Source organism: Notamacropus eugenii, chromosome 6 (genome assembly GCF_028372415.1).
Source record: "Notamacropus eugenii isolate mMacEug1 chromosome 6, mMacEug1.pri_v2, whole genome shotgun sequence".
NCBI lineage: Eukaryota > Metazoa > Chordata > Mammalia > Diprotodontia > Macropodidae > Notamacropus > Notamacropus eugenii.
Window position 1 is genome coordinate 231,766,660 of NC_092877.1, and position 20,025 is coordinate 231,786,684.

Sequence of the window (20,025 nt, forward strand, 5' to 3'; positions counted from 1 at the left end):
AGGGCTCTTCTCCTTCTTTCCTAAACCTTGCATTGCTTCAACCCAACACAGTTCATCTGTCTCCTTTATAATCTTGTCCCTAATAGCCAGAAATTTGAACTGTTTTCTTCAAGGGCATAGTAAAAAAGAAGGAAGGAAAGAAGGAAGGAAGGAAGGAAGGAAGGAAGGAAGGAAGGAAGGAAGGAAGGAAGGAAGGAAAGAAGACATATGCTTTTGTGATAAGAAGAAAGACTTTTGGTGTTAATAAACATAGGCCCCAACAGCAATCCCATATTGCTCAGGATTCTAACTTTGCAAACCTGACTATTTAGAAAATCTGGTAAACTCAGGTGCATAAGATTTATGATCCTGTGCAAAGATCACTAAACTGTGAATCAGGAGATGTGATTCCACTTCTGGCTCTGCAACTAGCCAGTTATGTCCCCTTGGGTAAGTAATTTTATTGAAAATATATTGGGGGAGTGTCTAGGGTCATATCCTGGTAAAAATAAATCTAGCATTGTTTGGTTTAAATCAGCACTTCTCAATTTTTTTGGTTTCTGGACTCCTTTACACTTTTTATACTTTTGTTTTTTTTCAATTGCTCAGTCATTTTAATCATATCCAACTCTTCATGACCGCATTTGGGGCTTTCTTGGCAAAGATATTGGAGAGATTTGCCATTTCTCCAGGTAATTTTACAAATGAGGAAACTGAGGCAAACAGTTTGCACAGGTAGGAAATGTCTGAGCCTGAATTTGAATTCCAGGTTCAGCATTCTATCCACTGTGCCACCTAGCTACACTTTTAAAACTTTGGAGGTTCTCAAACAGATTTTGTTTATGTGGGTTACATCTATCAATATAAATTAGACATTGAAACTGATAGATTTTTTTAAAACCTTATTAATTCATTTAAAATAACAATAATAAACCTGTAAGTTAAAATAAATAACATGCTTTTATTAAAATAAGCATATTCCCCCCCCCCAAAATAGCGAGAAAAGTGACATTCCTTTACATTTTTGCAAATCTCGTTAACGTATGGCTAAATAGAAGACAGCTGGATTCTCAGATTTGCTTCTGCATTCAATCTGTTGCAATCTGTTGTTTTGGTTGCTATATATGAAGAAAATTCAGCCTCACAGGGATATAGAGGTTTAAAAGGGAGGGGTATATTAATAGCTTTTTTAGATAACTGTGGATATTCTTCTTTAATAGCACATTTAAATTTTACAAATGGTAGATTCTTAAAGGTTTAGTGGGAATGTGGAATCTGAAACTATATCAATGAACTTCTCATACTCTGCTACATTAAAATTCATATTACTCTTTGGATGGATTTTTTTACCCATACATAACTTTGTAATGCCATGCATTTGTCATTTGAAAAATATTGGCTCATTGACCTATATACAGCTTCCAGATTTTGTCACATTTCATCACACATGTCAAACTAAAAATCATAGTAATTATTATTACCACCAATCATAAGAAAAGTCTTTAAGTCTTGGGAAGTTGTCAAGTTCACAGTGGATAGATGCAAGTTTTTCGAAATTTTAATTTTCCCTAGAAAGACTGGATTTTGTCACTGGCAATAAATATTGCCAATTTGATTTCCTTGAAGGCTCATTTTGTTCATCTTCACAAAAATGTTGGTCAAACACCCAGTCTGAATAATCATTTAGTCTGTCAGTCATTCTTTCAGGTAAAAATAGTGTTCCATGGGAAAAAAGTGGCTAGTTCAGGTCACAACTCAAGTAATCACATAGTGCTTTTCCTCCAGACCACCATAGTGTTTTGATGTGCAGAAAAGAGCTTTATGAATATTTTCCATTTCATCACACCAAATATTAAAAAGACATACTCAAGGGCCAAGAGTTAACAAAATTAATTATTTTATTGCTTCAACTAGGAAATTATTCAATTAAAATGGATGTTTTTTTACTCAGTGTATGGAGCTGGAGAACATAATAACTATGAGAACAGATCAGTATTGCTGCCTTAATTAGTGCCAAGGTAGCAATAATTTAAACCACCCTCACTTTTCCACTATCTGGGCAAATTTCAGCACAGTTGTTCAGTATAAATCATAGGAGTAAAAAAAATGTTATTCAACACTTGCCAAGCATTCACATAAAACTTCTTTGATGATTAGTTGGCTGATATTGAATGAATGCAAGAGAAACATTAAGGCTAGGCACATCTGCAAATTTGCCCATTTATAAAGGAAAAAATTACAATTCTGTAAATGAGATATTAACTCAACATTCATGTTTGCAGCTAAATCCTAATTCCCAGATCATATAGGCTTTAAAAAACTTCATTGTACAATCATGAGAAAAAGTAGAAAAAAGATAAATAGCATCTTTGTATTATTATATAAATGGTTTTGTCCTTATAAGCCTCTTGAAAGGGTCTTAAGGACTCCCAAGGGATGAGACCACACTTTGAAAATTGCTGCTCTAGATAATGACTGTTCCTGCCTCCCCATCCAAAATGAGATTTCTTTGAAAGTAAAAACAATGTATAGGTACTGAGTAACCAAAGAGAGAGACAGAGGGAGGGAGGGAGGGAGAGACAGAGACAGAGAAAAAGACAGAGACAGAGAGAGACAGAGCAAGAGAGACAGAGAGGGCGACAGAGAGACAGAGACAGAGAGACAGAGAGAGAGATCTGGGAATGGCATACCCTATTTCACCAGGGATATTAGATATCCACCTTGGTGGGAAGTAGGAGGATAGCTCTAAGTGGATGATCATTCTCTCACTTTTCTATCTTCAAGATAGGTTTTGGGCTTAGAATTAATTTCTATTACATATCAGGTATTTGCATTCTATGGGGTATTGTTCTTTTGGGGGTCTATACAAAAGTCACTTTCCCTGGCTCTTTTGGTGAATTGGGGAAACAGTTCTGTCCCAGATCTGGTGGGTAATCTTTAATTTCAGTCAGCTTAGCTTCTTCTCCCCATCATATGCTTACACAAAAGATAATGGCAGGTAACAAGCAAGGCTATTCATTAAAGCAATCAAAGACATTAATCAAGGAAGGCATACAGACTAATTTAGGTGATAGGATATATAATTCTGTGACCTAGAACAAGATGAAATCTCAACTGGGAATAGAGAACAAGGTCATCCAAGGGATTCATTCTTGACAGTCTCTGAGGGGACTCTGGAAATGAAGAGACATGTTGGGGTGCTTTTTCCTTACACTGCAGTTCTGGTTGTTTCATATTCACCTTTCAAAAGCTATACCTTGTCTCTTCTCTTTCTCTGCTTCTCTTTCCCAGAAGTTGATCAAGCAATTAGGAGTCATGTCTCCCTGCACGGGCAAAGCATTATAGGGTTGACCTTCAGAAGACCACAATGTCTATCTCATAGTCTCATAGTTATGCATTCACATACATAGTTGTACATTAAAAAAAATAGTTACATAGATTAAAGTATAACATACATGGGAAAAATATTCATTGTAATTTAAATAAAATGTTTTATTCATTTTTACTATCTCTTCATGTTTTGGCTACATTCCAAAGAGGGCAGGAATGATAAAAATGAATAAAATTTAAAATGCCATCATAGACTTTATCCACTCAATCAAGAAACACTTATCAAGTGCTTGCTATGTGTAAGGCACCATAGTAAGTTTTGGGGATCCAAAAGCAAAAAATAAACCCTATTATCAAGTGACTTACTTTCTAAAGGGGACTGAGTAGGTAACTAACAGCAGCAGAGATATGAAGACAATCTGAAAGACAGAGGCATTAGCAGATGATGGGAACAAGTAAGGCTTCCAACAGAAAGTGGAATTTGAGCTGAGTCTTGAAGGAAACTAGGGAAACTATGAAGTGGAGGGAAAGAGGCAGAGAATATCACGCATGAGTGATGACCAGTGCATAGGATATCATAGTGGTTACAGACTTGGGACAGGGAAGGTGAAGATGCTCTCAACAATGATAAGGAAGTTTAGCAGGGAAAAGGATTTTGGGGAAAAGATAATGAGTTATAGTTCATATATAATTTTGAGATGCCTATGAGACATCCAGTTTGAGAAGTCCAAGAAACAACTAAAGATGTAGGACTATAGTTCAGCAGAGAGTCTAGGGCTAGATTTGTAGATCTAGGAATTTTTTTCATAGAAATAATGATTAAAGTTATGGAAGCTGATGAGTTCAACATGTGAGATAATGCAAAGTGAAAAAGAGATGTGAACCTAGGTAGATCTTTAGAGATACTCATAATTAGAGAGTATGAAATGAATGAAGGTCCAGCAAAGGAGACTGCAGAGTGGTCAGACAGATAGGAGATCCAAGAGAGAACAGTAGCAGGAAAACCTAGAGAGCATCCAGGAGATATTGATTAACAATATCAAATGCTGTTTAGAGGCCGAGGAGGGTCAGCATTGAGAAAAAGGTCAATATATCTAGCGATTAAAAATCATTAATAAATTTAGAATTTCAGTTAAATGAAAAGATTGAAAGCCAGTCTGCAAAGGGTTTAGAATTAAGTGAGAGGAAGGAAGTGGATACAACTACAGTAGTTGGTTTTCTCAACTTTAACCCCATAGGATAGTAGTTATCAGGTATGGTCAGATTAACTGAGACTTTTCCTGAGAATGGGGAGCATCTCTCTGCGTAGGCAGCGTGTAAAGAGCAAACAGATGAGAAGCAATTGAAGGTCATGAAGAGAGTGGGGATGAGAGTGGGGGCAATTTTCTGGAGAAGTTAGGGGAGAATGAGATCAAGGGGGCATGTAGAGGGTTTGCCTTGGCAAGAAGAATGACCACCTGCTCATATGAGAGAGAAGATAGTGGAGGAATATGTCTGGGTGATATGAGATGCAGAGGAGAGAAGGGTGTTCTCAGCAAGAGTCTCTATTTTTTACTTTACTAACAGGTAGGAGATGAAGTGAGAAACTTGAGACAGGAGGAGATTTTAATAGACCCTGTGGAGAGCTGGATAGCAAATCAATTAGGAAGAAAGGGAATGTTTGCCTTGCTGCAGCGAGGGCCCAGATGAATTTAGATAACATAAATTTGTAGTGAATCCATGCTCTTGTTTTTAGGTTTTTGTTTTTTACTGTCTCCAGTTTAGTCCAGCAGCTTGTGAATAACAAGGAGCAAGGTGGGAATAATACAGTCTGGCTTTGGCTAAGCAAGATTGGCAATAAGGTATGGGGACAAGTAAAGCAAGAATGGAGGACAGCGTAGAACTGAGTTGTTTCACCAAGAGATAGAGATAGGGAAAGGAAGAAAGTGTAGCCAGTATAAGATTGATGGCATGGAAAGGAACAGAGGGGTGGAAAGAAAGGTGGTCACAATGAGAATAAGAACAGGGTTAAGGGTTGTGAAGCATAGGGAAAGTTTAAATGATAAAATATTAGGATTATACATAGGAATTTCAGAGTTCATAAACTTGGAAATGAAATGTTTGTAGGTGATGTCAAAATCAAGAGTCTTACCTTCTTTGTATTTTGGGGGGAGGTATGGAGGAGTAGGTCATAGGAACTGAATAGATTAGGAAATGGATGTTAGGTAATTTCAGTGGGCCTCAATATGTTTACATTCTCTAGTATTCTAAGAAGAGAGAAAAACTATGAGCCAGATACTGAATTCATTGAGGAAAGAAATTGAATACCCTGACAGTCTGCAGATAAAAGCTGCCAGAATCTGGATGGATGATAAATTTGTATGGAGTGAACCACAAAGATGGAGAGGTTGCTTAATGACAATGGTCTGGGAAGTGTATGGAAGTAGCAAAGGAGAGCAAGGAGTATTCTAATTCCTTCACTATGACCACTAAATCAAGAGGTATCAGAGAAAGTGTAAAGGGTGGTGACCAAAGTGGTGTCCATGAGGGCTAGAAGATGAAATAAATGAGAAAGAGTTTTAAGATGAAAGGAAGTTTGTTAACTATGGAGCAGGCATTTCAGAGGGTACAATACTACAGATTTGGAGTAGGGCCTTGTAGGTGGGAAGAGGTTGCAGAATTGAAGTAGACAAGCCTGAAAGTTGAAGGTGCGACATAGAGCTTGAATATCAGCTACCAGGGTTTCAGGATCACTGGGATGGAAAGAAATGAAAAGAAATGTGAGAATCCATTGAGCACTGACTCTAGGCAGAAGAGGTTTTATGTAAGATTTGTACCAATACAGTCATTCGGTTTGGCTGGAAGGTAGGATTTGTGAAGGGTAGTGGTAAACGATAAATCTAGAAGAAATAGATTGGTGTCACATTATGGAGGGGCTTGAATGTCAAGCAAATGAGTTTGGACTTTATTCAAGAGGCAACAGGAAGCCATTGAAGGCTTTTGAGCAGAAAGTCATCTGATCAAAACTGTGCTTTAGGAAGGTATCTTTACCATAGTATATGGGATGGATTGAAATGGGAGGCTGTAAGTAAGAAAGTAGAAGTAAGGAAATACTGAGCTAGGGGAGTGGCAATGGGAATAAGTACACTGGTAATTATTATACAAGAGGCAATGGGAACAAGTGAAAAAGGCAAAGAGTTATGAACAGTGTGAAGAGAAACAGAAAACTTTCAGCTACTTAGGAAGAGTGGAACCGAGGGAAAGGATTTACAAAAGGCTTCATTAAGGGGGCACCTGAGTTGTACCTTAAACAAAGAGAAAGAAAGAGGGAAGAGAGTACATTCCAAGAATGGGAGGCAGGCACAGTCATAAAGACAAGGAAATGGGAGAAAATAGGAAGTAAATGTGGAATGGAGGAACTAGGATATAATGATACTCCTAAAGCACAGGTCCAACCATGTCAATTCAACCATGTCAACTGCCATGCTCAATTGATTCTATTACCTATAGAATCAAATGAAAAAACTCTCTTTTGGGCATATAAGCCCTTCACTATCCTTCACTTAATCTACTATTCCTTTTTAGTCTCATACCAAATCAGCCAATAGCGCCTGGTATTCTTTTGTCCCTGTGTGCAAGTAATAGCCTTTTTTCTTCCCCCTCCCCCATATATATATAATGTACTAGATTTTATTTGTGTCTTTTCACAATTTGTCCTCTATGTCCAAATACATTTCCTTTTCACCTTTTAAAATCTCTAGTTTCCTTTAAAATTCAGTTCAAATGCTATTTCCTATGAGTCCTTTTTTTGATCTCCCCTTCTCTTCCAGATGTTAGTGCAAAGCCTCCATAACACCTTGTTTTTATTTTGGATATTATGTGTATAAGAGGGAGAAAGTTTTTTGAGGTCTAGATGGTTTAATTTTTGCCTTTTTATTTCTGTCTCCTAACATAGTGTTTGGCACATTTTAAATATTTAATATCTTCATAATAATTTGTTAGTTGACTACTTCAGTTTGGTTAAAATTGAGTATGTGAAAATAAGTAGTAACAGTTAAAGATGAAAAGAAATCCCAGAATCTCTGCATTAGAAGGGAACTTGGAAGCCAACTAGTCCAAACTGTACTAGAACATGAATATCTTCTATAGTGTCCTATACAAGTGGTCATCCAGCCTCTGCTTGAAGACTTCTATAAAGGAAGAACCCACTATCTTCCAAGGCAACTTATCCCACTTCTGGATAGCTTTAATTGTTAGGAAGCCTTTCCTTACATTCAGTCTAAAGAAACTTGTTTCTCTAACTTCCACCCACTACTCTGAATTCATCCGTCTTCCATATTATAGCCCTTCAACTACTTGAAGACAGCTATCATATTCCTCCTAGGTCTTCTCTTTTCCAGGTGAAATATCCCAAGTTTCTTATTGGAATTAAATTGTGGGGAGCATTGAATGACAGGATGAAACATTTTGTAATTCAAAGATGAAGCATTAGTAATAGGGATGGGTTAAACTAGAAAGAGAATTGCCTGAAGGCAGAACAGTTAGGGAGCCATTACATCCTAGCTATGCTATTAAATACCTTTGTGACCTAGGAAATATAATTTCTCTCTGGGCCTCAGTTTGTTTCTCTACAAAATAAAGGGATTAAGCTAGATTTCCAAGATTTCAAGTTCTTGCCTTTTGTGTTCTATGATTGGCACTATATGAGAAGTATGAGAATCTGAAATAGGATGGTTGCAGGGGGGAAATGAAAGGAAGTGATTGATCCTAGAACATACATACATACATGTAAAATAAACAGGAGTTGAAAATGTATTGTATTAGAGTAAGGAGAGGAGAAAAATAAAAAGGGGAAAGTAAAGAATGAAGTTTGGATTCTTTTGAGACTGAGTGAAAATCAGGGCCATCAAAAAAAAGATGCTGAGTGGGGTGCAGGTGTTAGAATGTGTTGACCTGAAAACTCTTAAGATTTAATTAATTAATTGATCAATTCCCTATTAAAGAAAATGGTAACATAATGCATTATGGAGCCAGAAATGTTCTGGCTACCGATACAAAGAATTGGGCAGCCTTAAATACGATTTTAGGACAAAGAAGTGTTCTGTGTCCTTCAGATTTATGATCTCCATGAGTGATTAACTAGACCATTAGAAAGGAATTTCTTAATTGCATAGGTTGGAAATACAATAAGATAACAGAGTTTGACAAAGTTTCACATAGAAATTATGACCCAAGATGTCTGTGTTTTCTTTACCATTAACATGTCATAACATAGTATATGTCTACAAATATTAAGATATGCAAAACGTCCCGTTATTCAAGATAGTGTCTTAGCTTAAAGGTCTTTTAAGGAATGTTAAGTCAGCCCTGGCTGGCTTTTATTGACATAGGAAGAGGCATTCTCTGAGTTTGCTTCAGAGAGAACAAAGAGATTATTCCAAAATTTTATATTAAACATTATCAAATGATAACATTTAAAGCTGAAAGAGACCCAAGAGATTACCTAGTCAAAATGGAGACAGGGGTAGGAGGAGGGGAAGTGAACTTCCCAGAATGATAGGTGGTAGAGAGGAAGTAGGAGTTGAAATTAGCTCAGCTGACTGTGATGATTTGATCTTTAGGGACAGATTTGATGGAGGTAAGAGGAAGGATTCAAAGATCATGGGGTTTCTGGTTTTGAGTCAGAGACAGGGCAAATGGTGATACTATGAATAGAAATCTGGTAGCTGATAATTTACCTTCTCTGTGACTCAGTTTTGCCTAATTCTAAAATAGCAGGAATTTGGGTTAGGCCTCTGAGAACTATTCCACCTCTAGGACTGTATGATTAATTTATTAGTATTCACATCATCTCTTTTTATTCCTCCCTAGCTCCCATTCCACACCCCTTCCCCTGCCCCCACTATTTTTTCTTCCTTCCCTAGGGCTTTTTCTTCTTCCTTTGAAAATGCTTTTCAAACTAGCCAATCAGAATCTGCTGTCCTGTGGGCCAATATTCAGGAAAAAAGAACTCACTTTACTTAAACTGCCTACAGTTTAGATATGACTTAAGATATCTACCATAAACCATGGAAAGTAATAAATGGTCCCTGTTAAGGTTATCAAGGGCACACAAGGGAGGCAGCCTTTGGGCAAGTCAATATCCTATGGGACTCAGCTTCCCTATCACTTGATAACAAGGAGGTAGATTTCCAGGGGATTCTTTCGTATATCATTAACCCTCTTTGGTAGTCTGATAAAGCCTCTGTTCTTCTCAGAATAATGTTTTGAAATAATTAAGAGAAATGCTAAATTCTATTTGAAGTTGATGTAATTTCCCCCCCATCCAAGTTCATTGGATCCCAGGTTAATAACCTCTGGATGCAGGAGAGTGCTGGGTGCAGTTCAACAGTCTGGAATCACTTGGTAAATTTTCAGTGTGAGTATTTACACCTTGTCAATTGGCTACAAGCCAAGATTTGATTTATTATTTTGTCTAGACACATTAAACAAGAGATTATCTAGATTTATGAATTGTCTAGACAAGAAAATGATGGAGAAAATATTAATACAGATTAAATTTAGAAGCATGCTCTGTGTGCAATGTTCTTTTTTTCTATTTTTTCCCTTAAATTTAACATTTTTCAAATTTGTTGGCAAATGTATTAAGTGAACTGGTATTACATATGACTCAATACACAAAAATTCATCAATTTCAGCAAAGAAAACTCAAAAAAGCATTTTGTACAGAATAAAAAAAATTAAATGGCTATGATTCCCTTATTAGCAGAAACACATTGTGCAGTCTTAATAAATCTGCCATATATATATATTTATATGTATATATGCAGAGATACAGACATAGATAGGAGACAACATTAATGCAGTTTATATTTTGCACAGTGTATGGGACCAACTGATTTGCATCAGATCATGGCACAATATGAACTTTCCATTTTTAGAAACTGATGAAAGATGGTCTTCCTGTAATAAGCTTAAGTGGAAGGTGACTGATTAGACAGTTCTCAATACTCATGATTGACAGTTTGCTGCAGAAAGCCAATTCAAAAGGAAGGCCATGAAGGTTAGGGTTGTCATTCAAATATATAGCTCTTCTAGGTTCTGTAGTATACCAATTTCCTCAGGAAGATGGTCTAGTAGGTTCTCTCCAAGGCCATGATATGTAAGGTGACCAATTCCTCTTGAAAGATTATTCAACTGGTTGTTCATTAGAACAAATTTCTGTAAATCTTTAAGGTAAGCAATTTCATTTGGCAAGGATTTTAGTTTGTTCTCCTCTAAGTCCAATTCTCTTAACTTCCAAACGTTTCCAAGGCCATGAGGGAGCTTCTTCAGAACATTGTTTGACAATATTAGAGCCTCAAGAGAAATGAGCCCCATTTCTCTCATCTTCAGAGATTTTTGCGAGCTGATCAGTAGTTAAATTCAATTCTACCATACTAGTCCAAGTCCCAAGGTCCAAGGGAAGGAAGGTTAACTGATTCTGTGTGCATTTTCCCTGGAGAATCACTTGTTAAATATTTGTATCTAGATTAAAATGACCTCTGAGATCCCATCTAGCCTGAAATTCTAGGGTCCCTTTTAAAGCAGATTCTGAAATACTATCACTTAAGAAGAATTATTACTATATGCCAGGAACCCTGGTAAGCACTGTGGGTACAAAGAAAAGAGAAAACAGCCCCCTTCTGGAGATAACAATCTAATGGGGGAGACAATGTATGTGTGTGTGTGTGTATATATATACACACACACACATACATGTATGTATACATATGTTGTATATGTGTGTTCATATATGAGTATGTATACATGTGTGGATAGGTGTGTGTATATGTATATACACAGATATATGTGTCTATAGATATAGATGGAAAATTGGAAATACCTACCATTGGCATTGACTGCTTCAAATGACGGTGCTGACTTCTCTCTCCCAAAGGAAAGGGAGCGAAGTCTCCACATTGGAGATGATCCCCATCCCATTTCAGGCTCATCCCAACCTTGCCCCATAGCACGAATCTACGCATGCGCCCTCTTCCCGCGGTCTCAGCGGAACGCAGGATAACGGACTCCATCCATCCCACCTCTCTCCTCCCCCAGCCGGAAATGGGCGGTCGCTAGGGGCAGGGTCGTCCGGAGGGCGGTAGTTTTGGGCTGAAGTCGGGGTCCCGGCCGCCCGGTCCTCCTTTTTCTCGCCTTCTCTCAGCTCCATCCCTTCCTTTCCCCGCCATGGCGGCGGCGGCTGCCTACGTGGTGCGGCTGCTCCTCGGCACGATGTCCTTGTCGCTGCCGCTGCTCGGAGCTCAGGCGCCCTCCGCCGCCGCCGCCTCCTCCAAGGCGGTGACGGCCAGTTTGTCTGCGAAGTGGCCCGCGACCCCGCTGCTGCTGGAGGCGAGGTGGGTGCGGGAGCGGCGCCTAGGCCCGAGAGCGGCCGGGGCGGGGAGGCGGCTCGGGGCGTGGGGAGGATGGGGCTGGCCGGGATGGGGAGCGTCGGCGCCCGCCTACGTCTCTTCCTTTTCTCCTGCTGGTCCCACACTGCTGGGTTAGGGATTCGGGGGATCGCCTCTGGGGCTGTGACCCGGCCTTCCGAGTCTCCCATTCCCCTGTGGCTCTCCAAGTCCCCATCCCCTTCTACTGTCATTCTCAGCTACTTTTTAACTCCCTGCTTTGTTGCAAATCCCTATCCCCTTATACTATCATTCACAGCTACTTTTTAACTTCAAAGCTGCTACTTTGTTGCAGATCCCTATTTCCTTATACTTCATTCTCGGATACTTTTTAATTCTAAAGCTACTACTTTGTTGTAGATTTCTATCCCCTTCTAATATCATTCTCAGCTTCTTTTTAACTCCAAAGCTACAGTTTTCTTACTGAGACGTGTCCCCTCTACTGTGCCACCTCCCTTCCTATGTTTATTCAACTTTGCTGCTTTAGCGTTTTGGGAAGTTAGGAATGGGGAAAAGACCTAGGATCTCCTTGATTTAAGAAAGCTCCCTCCTTGTGAGGAACTTCTGCAGATTAAATCAATCAATTAATAGCATTGATTAAGCTCTAACTATGTGCCAAAGTATTATCGAAACAAATATGGTCCCAGGAATAATCAATCTCCTAACCAGCTGGCTTACATCCTAATGGGGGAAACAACATGGACATATGCAGGGTGTTCCAAAACTCTTTAAGTGCAGTTTTAATCTTTTAAAGCTTAAAACTTATTTAAACTATCAAAGCTCAGAATTGCACTAAAGACCTAGACAGGATAGAAATACATTCAGAATAAAATCAGGACAAAGTACTTAACTATTTTATAATAATTGTAACTACAAAGTATTAGAATGCAAATTGGTTTGAAAGGGAGGAGCTTAATTGAGGGAGTCAGGAAAGATTTCCCTTTAAAGTGGTTTTGAAAAAAGAGAGGAAGGAGTGCACCCCAAGCATGAGGAATTGCCAGTGCAAAGGAATAGAGACAGGAGATAGTGTTGTGTGTGAAAAACTGGGAGAAAGCCATTTTATGTGGATCGCAGAGTACAGAAGGGTGATTTATTGCATTAATTGCAATAATAACATTCATAGAGTGTTTTAGGTTTTGTGAAGTGTTTTACAAATATGTCATTTGATCCTTATAACAACCCTGTCAAGCAGTGGCTGATATACATACACACATATACATATATGTCTATGTACATATATGTATATATGCATGAGTATGTATATGTCTGTATGTATAAGTAAACTGAGGCAAAGATTAAGTTACTTGCCCAATATTACATAGCAATTAAATGTCTGAGCCAAGAATTAAACCAAGATCTTCCTGACTCCAACTCCAGCACACTTCACAAACTAGTTGCCTTGCATAATTAACCTGGAATGATAGGTAGAGGAAAGGTTGTACAGGACTTGAAAAGCTAAACAGATAAATTCATACTTTATTCTAGAAGCAATAGGAAGTCACTTGAGGTTACTGAATAGGGAAATAAGATGGTCAGATCTACCCTTAAAGGAAAATAGCTGTCTGTAGTGTGGAGGATTGATTGAAATCAGGAAGAAAGTTGAAGCAAAGAGACCAATTAGAAGGCCATTGCAATAATTTAGGTGAGAGAAGATAATGCAATGGATGCTAGGGAGGTAAATAATATGTCACGATAACTGATTGATTATGCAGAGGGAGGAGGAATGAGGAATTGAGTTAAGCAGGGAAATATGAAAGAGGGATGGATTTGGGAGTGGAGTAATAATAAGTTCTGTTTTGGATTATTGAATCTGAGATATCTCTAGGTATGTAGATGTAGGAGTCATCTTCATAGAAGATGATAAATCTATGGGAATTGATGAAATTATTAAGAGAGGGGAGAGACAGACAGACAGAGACAGAGAGAGGAGACAGATGAGAAGGGATATATATAGAAACTTGGGAAACTTCCACAGTTGGGGCATGATATGGATGATGAATAATCAAGGTGACAGATAAGAGAACCAGAAGGAAGTGTCACTAGGGCCCAGAGAAGAGACAGTATCCAGTAAAGGATGGTCACCAGTTTCAAATGTTCAAATTTAGGTTGAAGATAATGAGGAAAGAAAATGACTATCAAATCTGGCAGTCAATGGTAACTGTGGAGAGAACAGTTCAACCAGATGATGAGGCCAGAATCTAAATGGTAAAGTTTTTGAAGAGTGAGGGGAGACAAGTTTGGAGGCAGTGAAAATACAAACAGCTTTTCCAAGAGTTTATCTCAAAAAGAGAGAAGTATAAAGATATAAAAAGAAAAGAGTTTTTTAAATTCAATTTTGTTGTTACTTTCAGTTCCAAATTCTCTCCTCCTCTTGCCCCTTCCCTTTCCATTGAAAAGGCAAGAAATATGATACATATTATGCATATGGAGTCATACAAAACATGTAATTTACACATTGCACATGTTATGAAAGGGGAAAAAAAAACGAAAAATAAAGTAAAAGCAAATATGCTTCAGTCCACACTCAGAGTTCACCAGTTCTCTCTCTTTGGAACTGGATAACGTTTTTCATCATGAGTACTTTGGAATTGTCTTGAATCATTCTGTTGGTCAGAGGAACTTCCTTTCACAATTGATTGTCATTATGATGTTGGTGCTTACTATGTACAACGTGTCCCAGTATGGCTAGCTTCACTTTGCATCAAGTAATAGAGGTCTTCCCAGGGTTTTTTTTTAAACCATCCTTCTTAACATTTCTTACAGCACAATAGTATTCCAACATATTTATTTCATGGATTATATAACTTGTTTAGTCATTTCCCAATGGATGGACATACCTTCTCCTTTGCCACCACAAGAAGTGGCTATGTATATTTTTATATATTTGTCTTTTTGCTTTTCTTTGATTTTTTTGTGGGGGGTACACATCTAATAGTGGTATCACTAGGTCACAAGGTATATGTATACTGTTTATAGCCTATTGGCTCTAGTTCTAAATTGATCTCTGAAGTGGTTGGACCAGTTCACAGCTCTACCAACAGTGAACTAATGTACCTATCTTTCCACATCCCCTTTAGCATTTGTCATTTTCTTTCTCTTGTCATGTTAGCCAGTCTGATTAATAATATGAGGTGGTACCTCATGATTATATTAATTTGTATTTAATTATTTGTGAGTTAGCATATTTTTCCTATGACTTGATAACTTTGGTTTCTTCTTCTGAAAACTACCTGTTCATATCCTCTGACCATTTATCACTGGAGAATGTCTCCTATTTTTATAAATTTAACTCCATTCCCTATCTATTTGAGAAATGAGAACTTTATGAGAATAAATGATTTGCACTTTCCTGCTTTTAATTTTGGCTGCATTAGTCTTATTTACGCTTTTTAATTTCATGCAATTGAATTATCCATTTTACCTCTAATGATCCTCTCTCTTATTTGGTCGTGAACTCTTCCCTCATCAGTAGATCTGACAACTTTTTTCCATGCTCCCCTAATGTTATGATATTACCCTTTATGTCTAAATAACTTTGAGCTTATCTTGATATACTATATGAGAGGTTCATCTGAGCCTAACTAGCAGATTGCATTCAAGTTTTCCCAGTTTTTTACAAATAGTGAGTTCTTGATGGAATAGCTTGGACTTTTGGGTTTGTCAAATACTAGGTTAGTGTGGTCATTTCCTTTTCTGTATGTTTGTCTGATTTATTCCATTGATCACTATATATTATCTGGCACTAGATTGTTTCGATGATTACTACTGCAGTACAGTTTGAGAACTGGTGCTGCCAAGCCATCTTCCTTTTTAGTAAAGACTGGGGTTTTTTTGTTTGTTTTTTAAGGGTGGGGATTAATTGGAAATGTCTAAAGGAAGTAAATAAGTAATTTTTAGATAGAGAGAAGTTGGAGATGGAGGTATTTTAGAGTTGCAGTCTGCTAGAGAAAATGGAAACATGATCAAAGGCACTTATAGAAAGACTGGCCTTGGCAAAAAGAAAGACCATGTAATTGTCAAAAGGGGAAAGGAGGAAAGATCAAGAAATGATGCCAATGCTATTGAGATGAAGAAAGGGGAACTTGTGTAGAATGGATGCAGTCTTCTCAGTAAAGTAGGAGCTGATGTCCTCAGCTAAAAGGGGGCAAAAGATTGAAGTATGGCTGGCTGGGGAGAGAGGAGAAGTTTTTGAAAAGTTTTTGTGGAGAATGAGGTAGGGAATCCATTAGGGTAGAATAAAAGAATTGCCTTATTGTTGTGAAGGCACACTTGAAATTGGATAACATGAACTTATAATGTGCTCAGCATAGTTGTATGACTTACATCCATCTTCATTCAGAAGAAGTAGAATAATAATAGAAGAGGAGAAGGATTGTGGGAGCAGTTCAGGGCTGAGATTTGACAAGGGATGCTGGAACAAGAGGGCAAGAGATTTAAGTAGAGAACAGTGTAGAGCTGAATTGCCTAATTCTTGGGTCAGAGTGCAAGGGGGAGAAGAGTTGAAATCAGAACAAGGATAATGACCTGAGGAAGTCCTGAGGGATATAAGGATTGAAAGTCTGAAGAGAAAAATGGGTTTAAGAATGTTGAGGCATAGGAAGAGATAGACTGATAGGAAGTTATAGTCAAAGGAATGTCAGAATATCTAATTAGAGAAGTGGAACACTTGTATGGGCAGTGATGAGATTTCAATGTGTGTGGAAATCCCTGTGCAGTGACTGAAGTGGATTTTAAAAGACTAATGAATTGGAATGTTAAAGAGAATAAGGTAAAAAGCACTGGATAGGAAAGGGAAAGGGTATAAGCAAAGTGCTGAACTCCTTGGTAAAGGAAATAGAATAGTCAATAGTTACTAAACATTTATTAAGCACCTACTATATGGTAGGCACTCTTCTGAATACTGGATATACAAAAAAAAAAGCCCAGTCCTTTCCTTCAAGGAGCTTATAATCTAATGGAGAGAAGACAACACAAAAGAATGAAAGGGAAAAGGGAGGATACCTAGAATGGAGGTGTGTTGGAGTAGACAAAGAAATCCAAAATGAATACAGTTGGAGAAGTTAAAGTCCAAAATGGTGATAAGGATATAATAGCTACCGTAATCTGTCTTGGGTAGAAGATTTTCAATACTGTCGATGCCAAAGGAAAGCTTTCTGAGTGTTGATGATAAAAAGAGAGTCTGGAAGTAGTAGTAAAGAGCAATGAATATCACTATTTCCCCTCTAGGACCAGTGTGTTGGGAGTAGGAGGGAGGAGGGGTGTGGGTAAAGATACTACTAGTGTTGCAATAAAGGGTCAGAGATATAGTGTTCTGGGTTGGGGGGGGGGGGGGCGGGGAGAGATGCAGGAAGGAGGCAGGGAGCAGGTCTCAGTGATGGATAAATACCACATGGAATTGGTATGAGTGAAGGGGGGGGGGGTGGAACCAAGATGGGGGAGTAGAAGTTTGACCTCTCCCCCCAAAGCCCTTAATATACCTGTAAAAATGACTACACAAATTCTAAAGCAGCAGAAACCACAAAATGGCAGAGTGAAACGGATTTGCAGTCCAAGAACCCCTTGAAGGTCGACAGGAAGCGTCTATTGCACTAGGCTTGGAGCAGGCTTCAGGGTGCTAAATCATAGGCAGCTGCTGTAGTTTTCAGATTCCTCAACCCACAAAAAAACAAAGACAGCTTCAAAGGTCAATGAGAAAGCTCCTTCACCTGTGTTAGAGGGAAAGTTGGTTGGGCCTCAGGCCTAGCCCCAGGACAACTACAGCCAGTGCAGCAGTGGTGGGTTCTGGAGCTCTCAGCCTACAGAAGGTGAGGGAATGTGTCTGATCTGGGTCTCAGTCCTGAGTGGTGGCCCTGGGGGGAGAAGGAGGGAGCACTGGCATGGCAGAGCTGTTGTTAACTATGGAGACACAATCCTACTTGAAGTTTCAGGACAGAAAAGAGTGCTTAGTGGCTGCTCACAGACCAGAGTGCAGTCAGAAGAGGAGTAAACACCTCTCCCTTGACTATGCCACTTTGGAGAAACTGAGAATTTACAGGTCCCTAGAGATATCTCTGAAAACAGCTGCACAAAACCTCTAAAGCCTAGGGTGGTATACCCTCCACTTGACAAAGGGCTCAACAGTCAAGTAATTGGCTAGGAAAATTCCCAAAATGGGGGGAGGAATAAGACTATAGCAGATTATTTTCTTGGTAAAAAGGTATTTTTTCCCATCCTTTCGGATGAGGAAAATCAAAACATACAACTGGAGGAATATACAGCAAGATCGAGGCTCCTACATCCAAAGCCCCCAAAGAAAAAAAAATGAAATGGTCTCAGGCCAAGGAAGAGCTCAAAAAGAATTTTGAAAATCAAGTAAGAGGTGTGGATGAAAAATTGGGAAGAGAAATAAGAGTGATGCAAGAAAATCATGAAAGAGGTGCAGAAGAAAGAGAAATTAGTTACTGCAATTTTTAATCTTAAGTATTTACCTAGAGAAATAAAAAGTGTCTTATCCAAGGTCACAGAGCCAATACATGTCAGCAGCAGAACTTGAATTTGTCTTCCTTGCTCTGAGATCAATTCTCTCCATTATGCCATACAGTATCTCTTTAGAAAGTTAGGGAGTTTTAGTTTCAATAGTAGAGGGAAGAAAAAAGGGGTTGAGGTGAAGCTAAAATAGACTAGAAAGAATAATAGAAGAAACATATACAGTATTTCTGTCCTGAGATGATTGCTAAACTTATACCCCATATGCTGTTGCTTTCTTCTCTTTTCCTTTCACTTACCTGGATATTAATGCAAAAGTAACTGCACCTTGAAATATAAATTTAATAAGTATGTGCAAAGCCTGTATGATTGTATTCAGATTTCATCACATAGTGATCCAACCACTATACGCTAGACTGTCAGCTAGAGGGAATCAGCCTCTAACCTGTGGGTAGCCAGAGGCAAACAGAGCACGCTAAAGACAGGAGAGTCAGAAATCAAACAGAAGTTTGATTTCAAAGTGAGGGAAACAGCTTGCAAGCAAGGACACATGTGCTGGAGTCATGCCCATAATGGGGAGAAGCAAGGCTGTGTGGGGAGATCTCAATATTTATACCAATGGCTACACAGTGAACTGTAGCCCTAACAATGAGACAAGTTTGATTCATAGTAGGACTTTGTGAGCTCAAAAAAAAATCTGGTACTGGTCAAAGCAATACAATAATTATGTGATTTTGCCAGAGGGTGACTACAAAGGATTGTTGTTATGAAGAGCTCAGGGTATAACCTGTTTGCTGGACCTTAGCTCTGCAAAACAGGGTGTTTGCTAATATCTTGACATTTCATCTTTTGGTCAAAGAGGGAAAGAACCCCTACCCTTCTGGCCAATAAAGGAGAGGCGGGTATAAGCCAAGATGCCACAAGAGGCCAGTTGGCCTGGATGAGATGTTGCCCAGGGGGTTAATTCTTTGAGGAGACTTATTGGGGAAGTATGTGCTAGGTATCATTGCTAGCCATTGTTTGCTTGCAAGCAGAAAGAAGAGGGTGGCCAAGAATGTAGGAGAAGAAAATGCCAACACATACTTGAATCAGGGCCTTGGTAGCTGGGCACATAACAAAACGGAAGAAGAGAAGAAGCTAGGACAGTATACTTAACCTTTGTCTGGAATTTTGGGACAGCTGTCTCATCTGGATGTTGGCTGCTTCTGGTTCCATAGTAAAGTTTCCTGGAGGGTTCTGCTGTTCACTCAGGAGCCAGGGCTTTCTTCAGAAGATATAGGAGTCCACACCCACAAATTTGAAGACTGTGGGAGTAGTCAGAAGGACACAATAGGGGCCATTACAGAGAACTGCTTGCATCAATTTTTGAATCTGAATTTCTGGTAAATATAATATAAGTCCTTAGTTAAGAGTCTCTAATCAACACTTTGAGATGATCCAATTTCCCAGTCATATAGAGCTAGGTTCAAACAATGCAATAAAGTTTTTTCTCACAATTCCCATAATTGCGTATATACCTTGTCAGATACAGATCAAAATACTTAGAGGTCTTACAATGGACTAGTTCTGAGAAGAGAGATTTACATGTCACCAAGGTAACCAAGAAAACTCACACATAATTAAAATTAAGTCTCCTTCTATTCTAGTGACCCATTCTCAGTATGCATTTTAAAAAATTATTTATTTTTAATTTTTAATAAACAATTTTCCATATTAGTTTAATTTATTTTTAGTTTAGTTTTCAACATTCATTTCCACAAGATTTTGAGTTCCAAATTTTCTCCCCATCTCTTCCCTCCACGCCCCCCAAGATAGCATGCATTTT

The 20,025-nt window shown here is 38.6% G+C and overlaps 1 protein-coding gene across 5 annotated transcripts in view; it reads left to right on the forward strand.

Moving 5' to 3' along the window:
* The first annotated feature begins 11,390 nt into the window (after positions 1-11,390).
* Positions 11,391-20,025, forward strand: part of UGGT2 (UDP-glucose glycoprotein glucosyltransferase 2) — a 245,734-nt gene continuing 237,099 nt past the window's right edge. For all 5 annotated transcript variants that reach the window (XR_011969897.1, XM_072622097.1, XM_072622098.1 and 2 more), the window contains exon 1: positions 11,391-11,684. Coding sequence is in view for 4 of the 5 variants with exons in the window: in XM_072622097.1 (XP_072478198.1) it covers positions 11,518-11,684 (167 nt within the window). In the remaining variant the exon portion in view is untranslated. The remainder of the gene's footprint in view (positions 11,685-20,025) is intronic.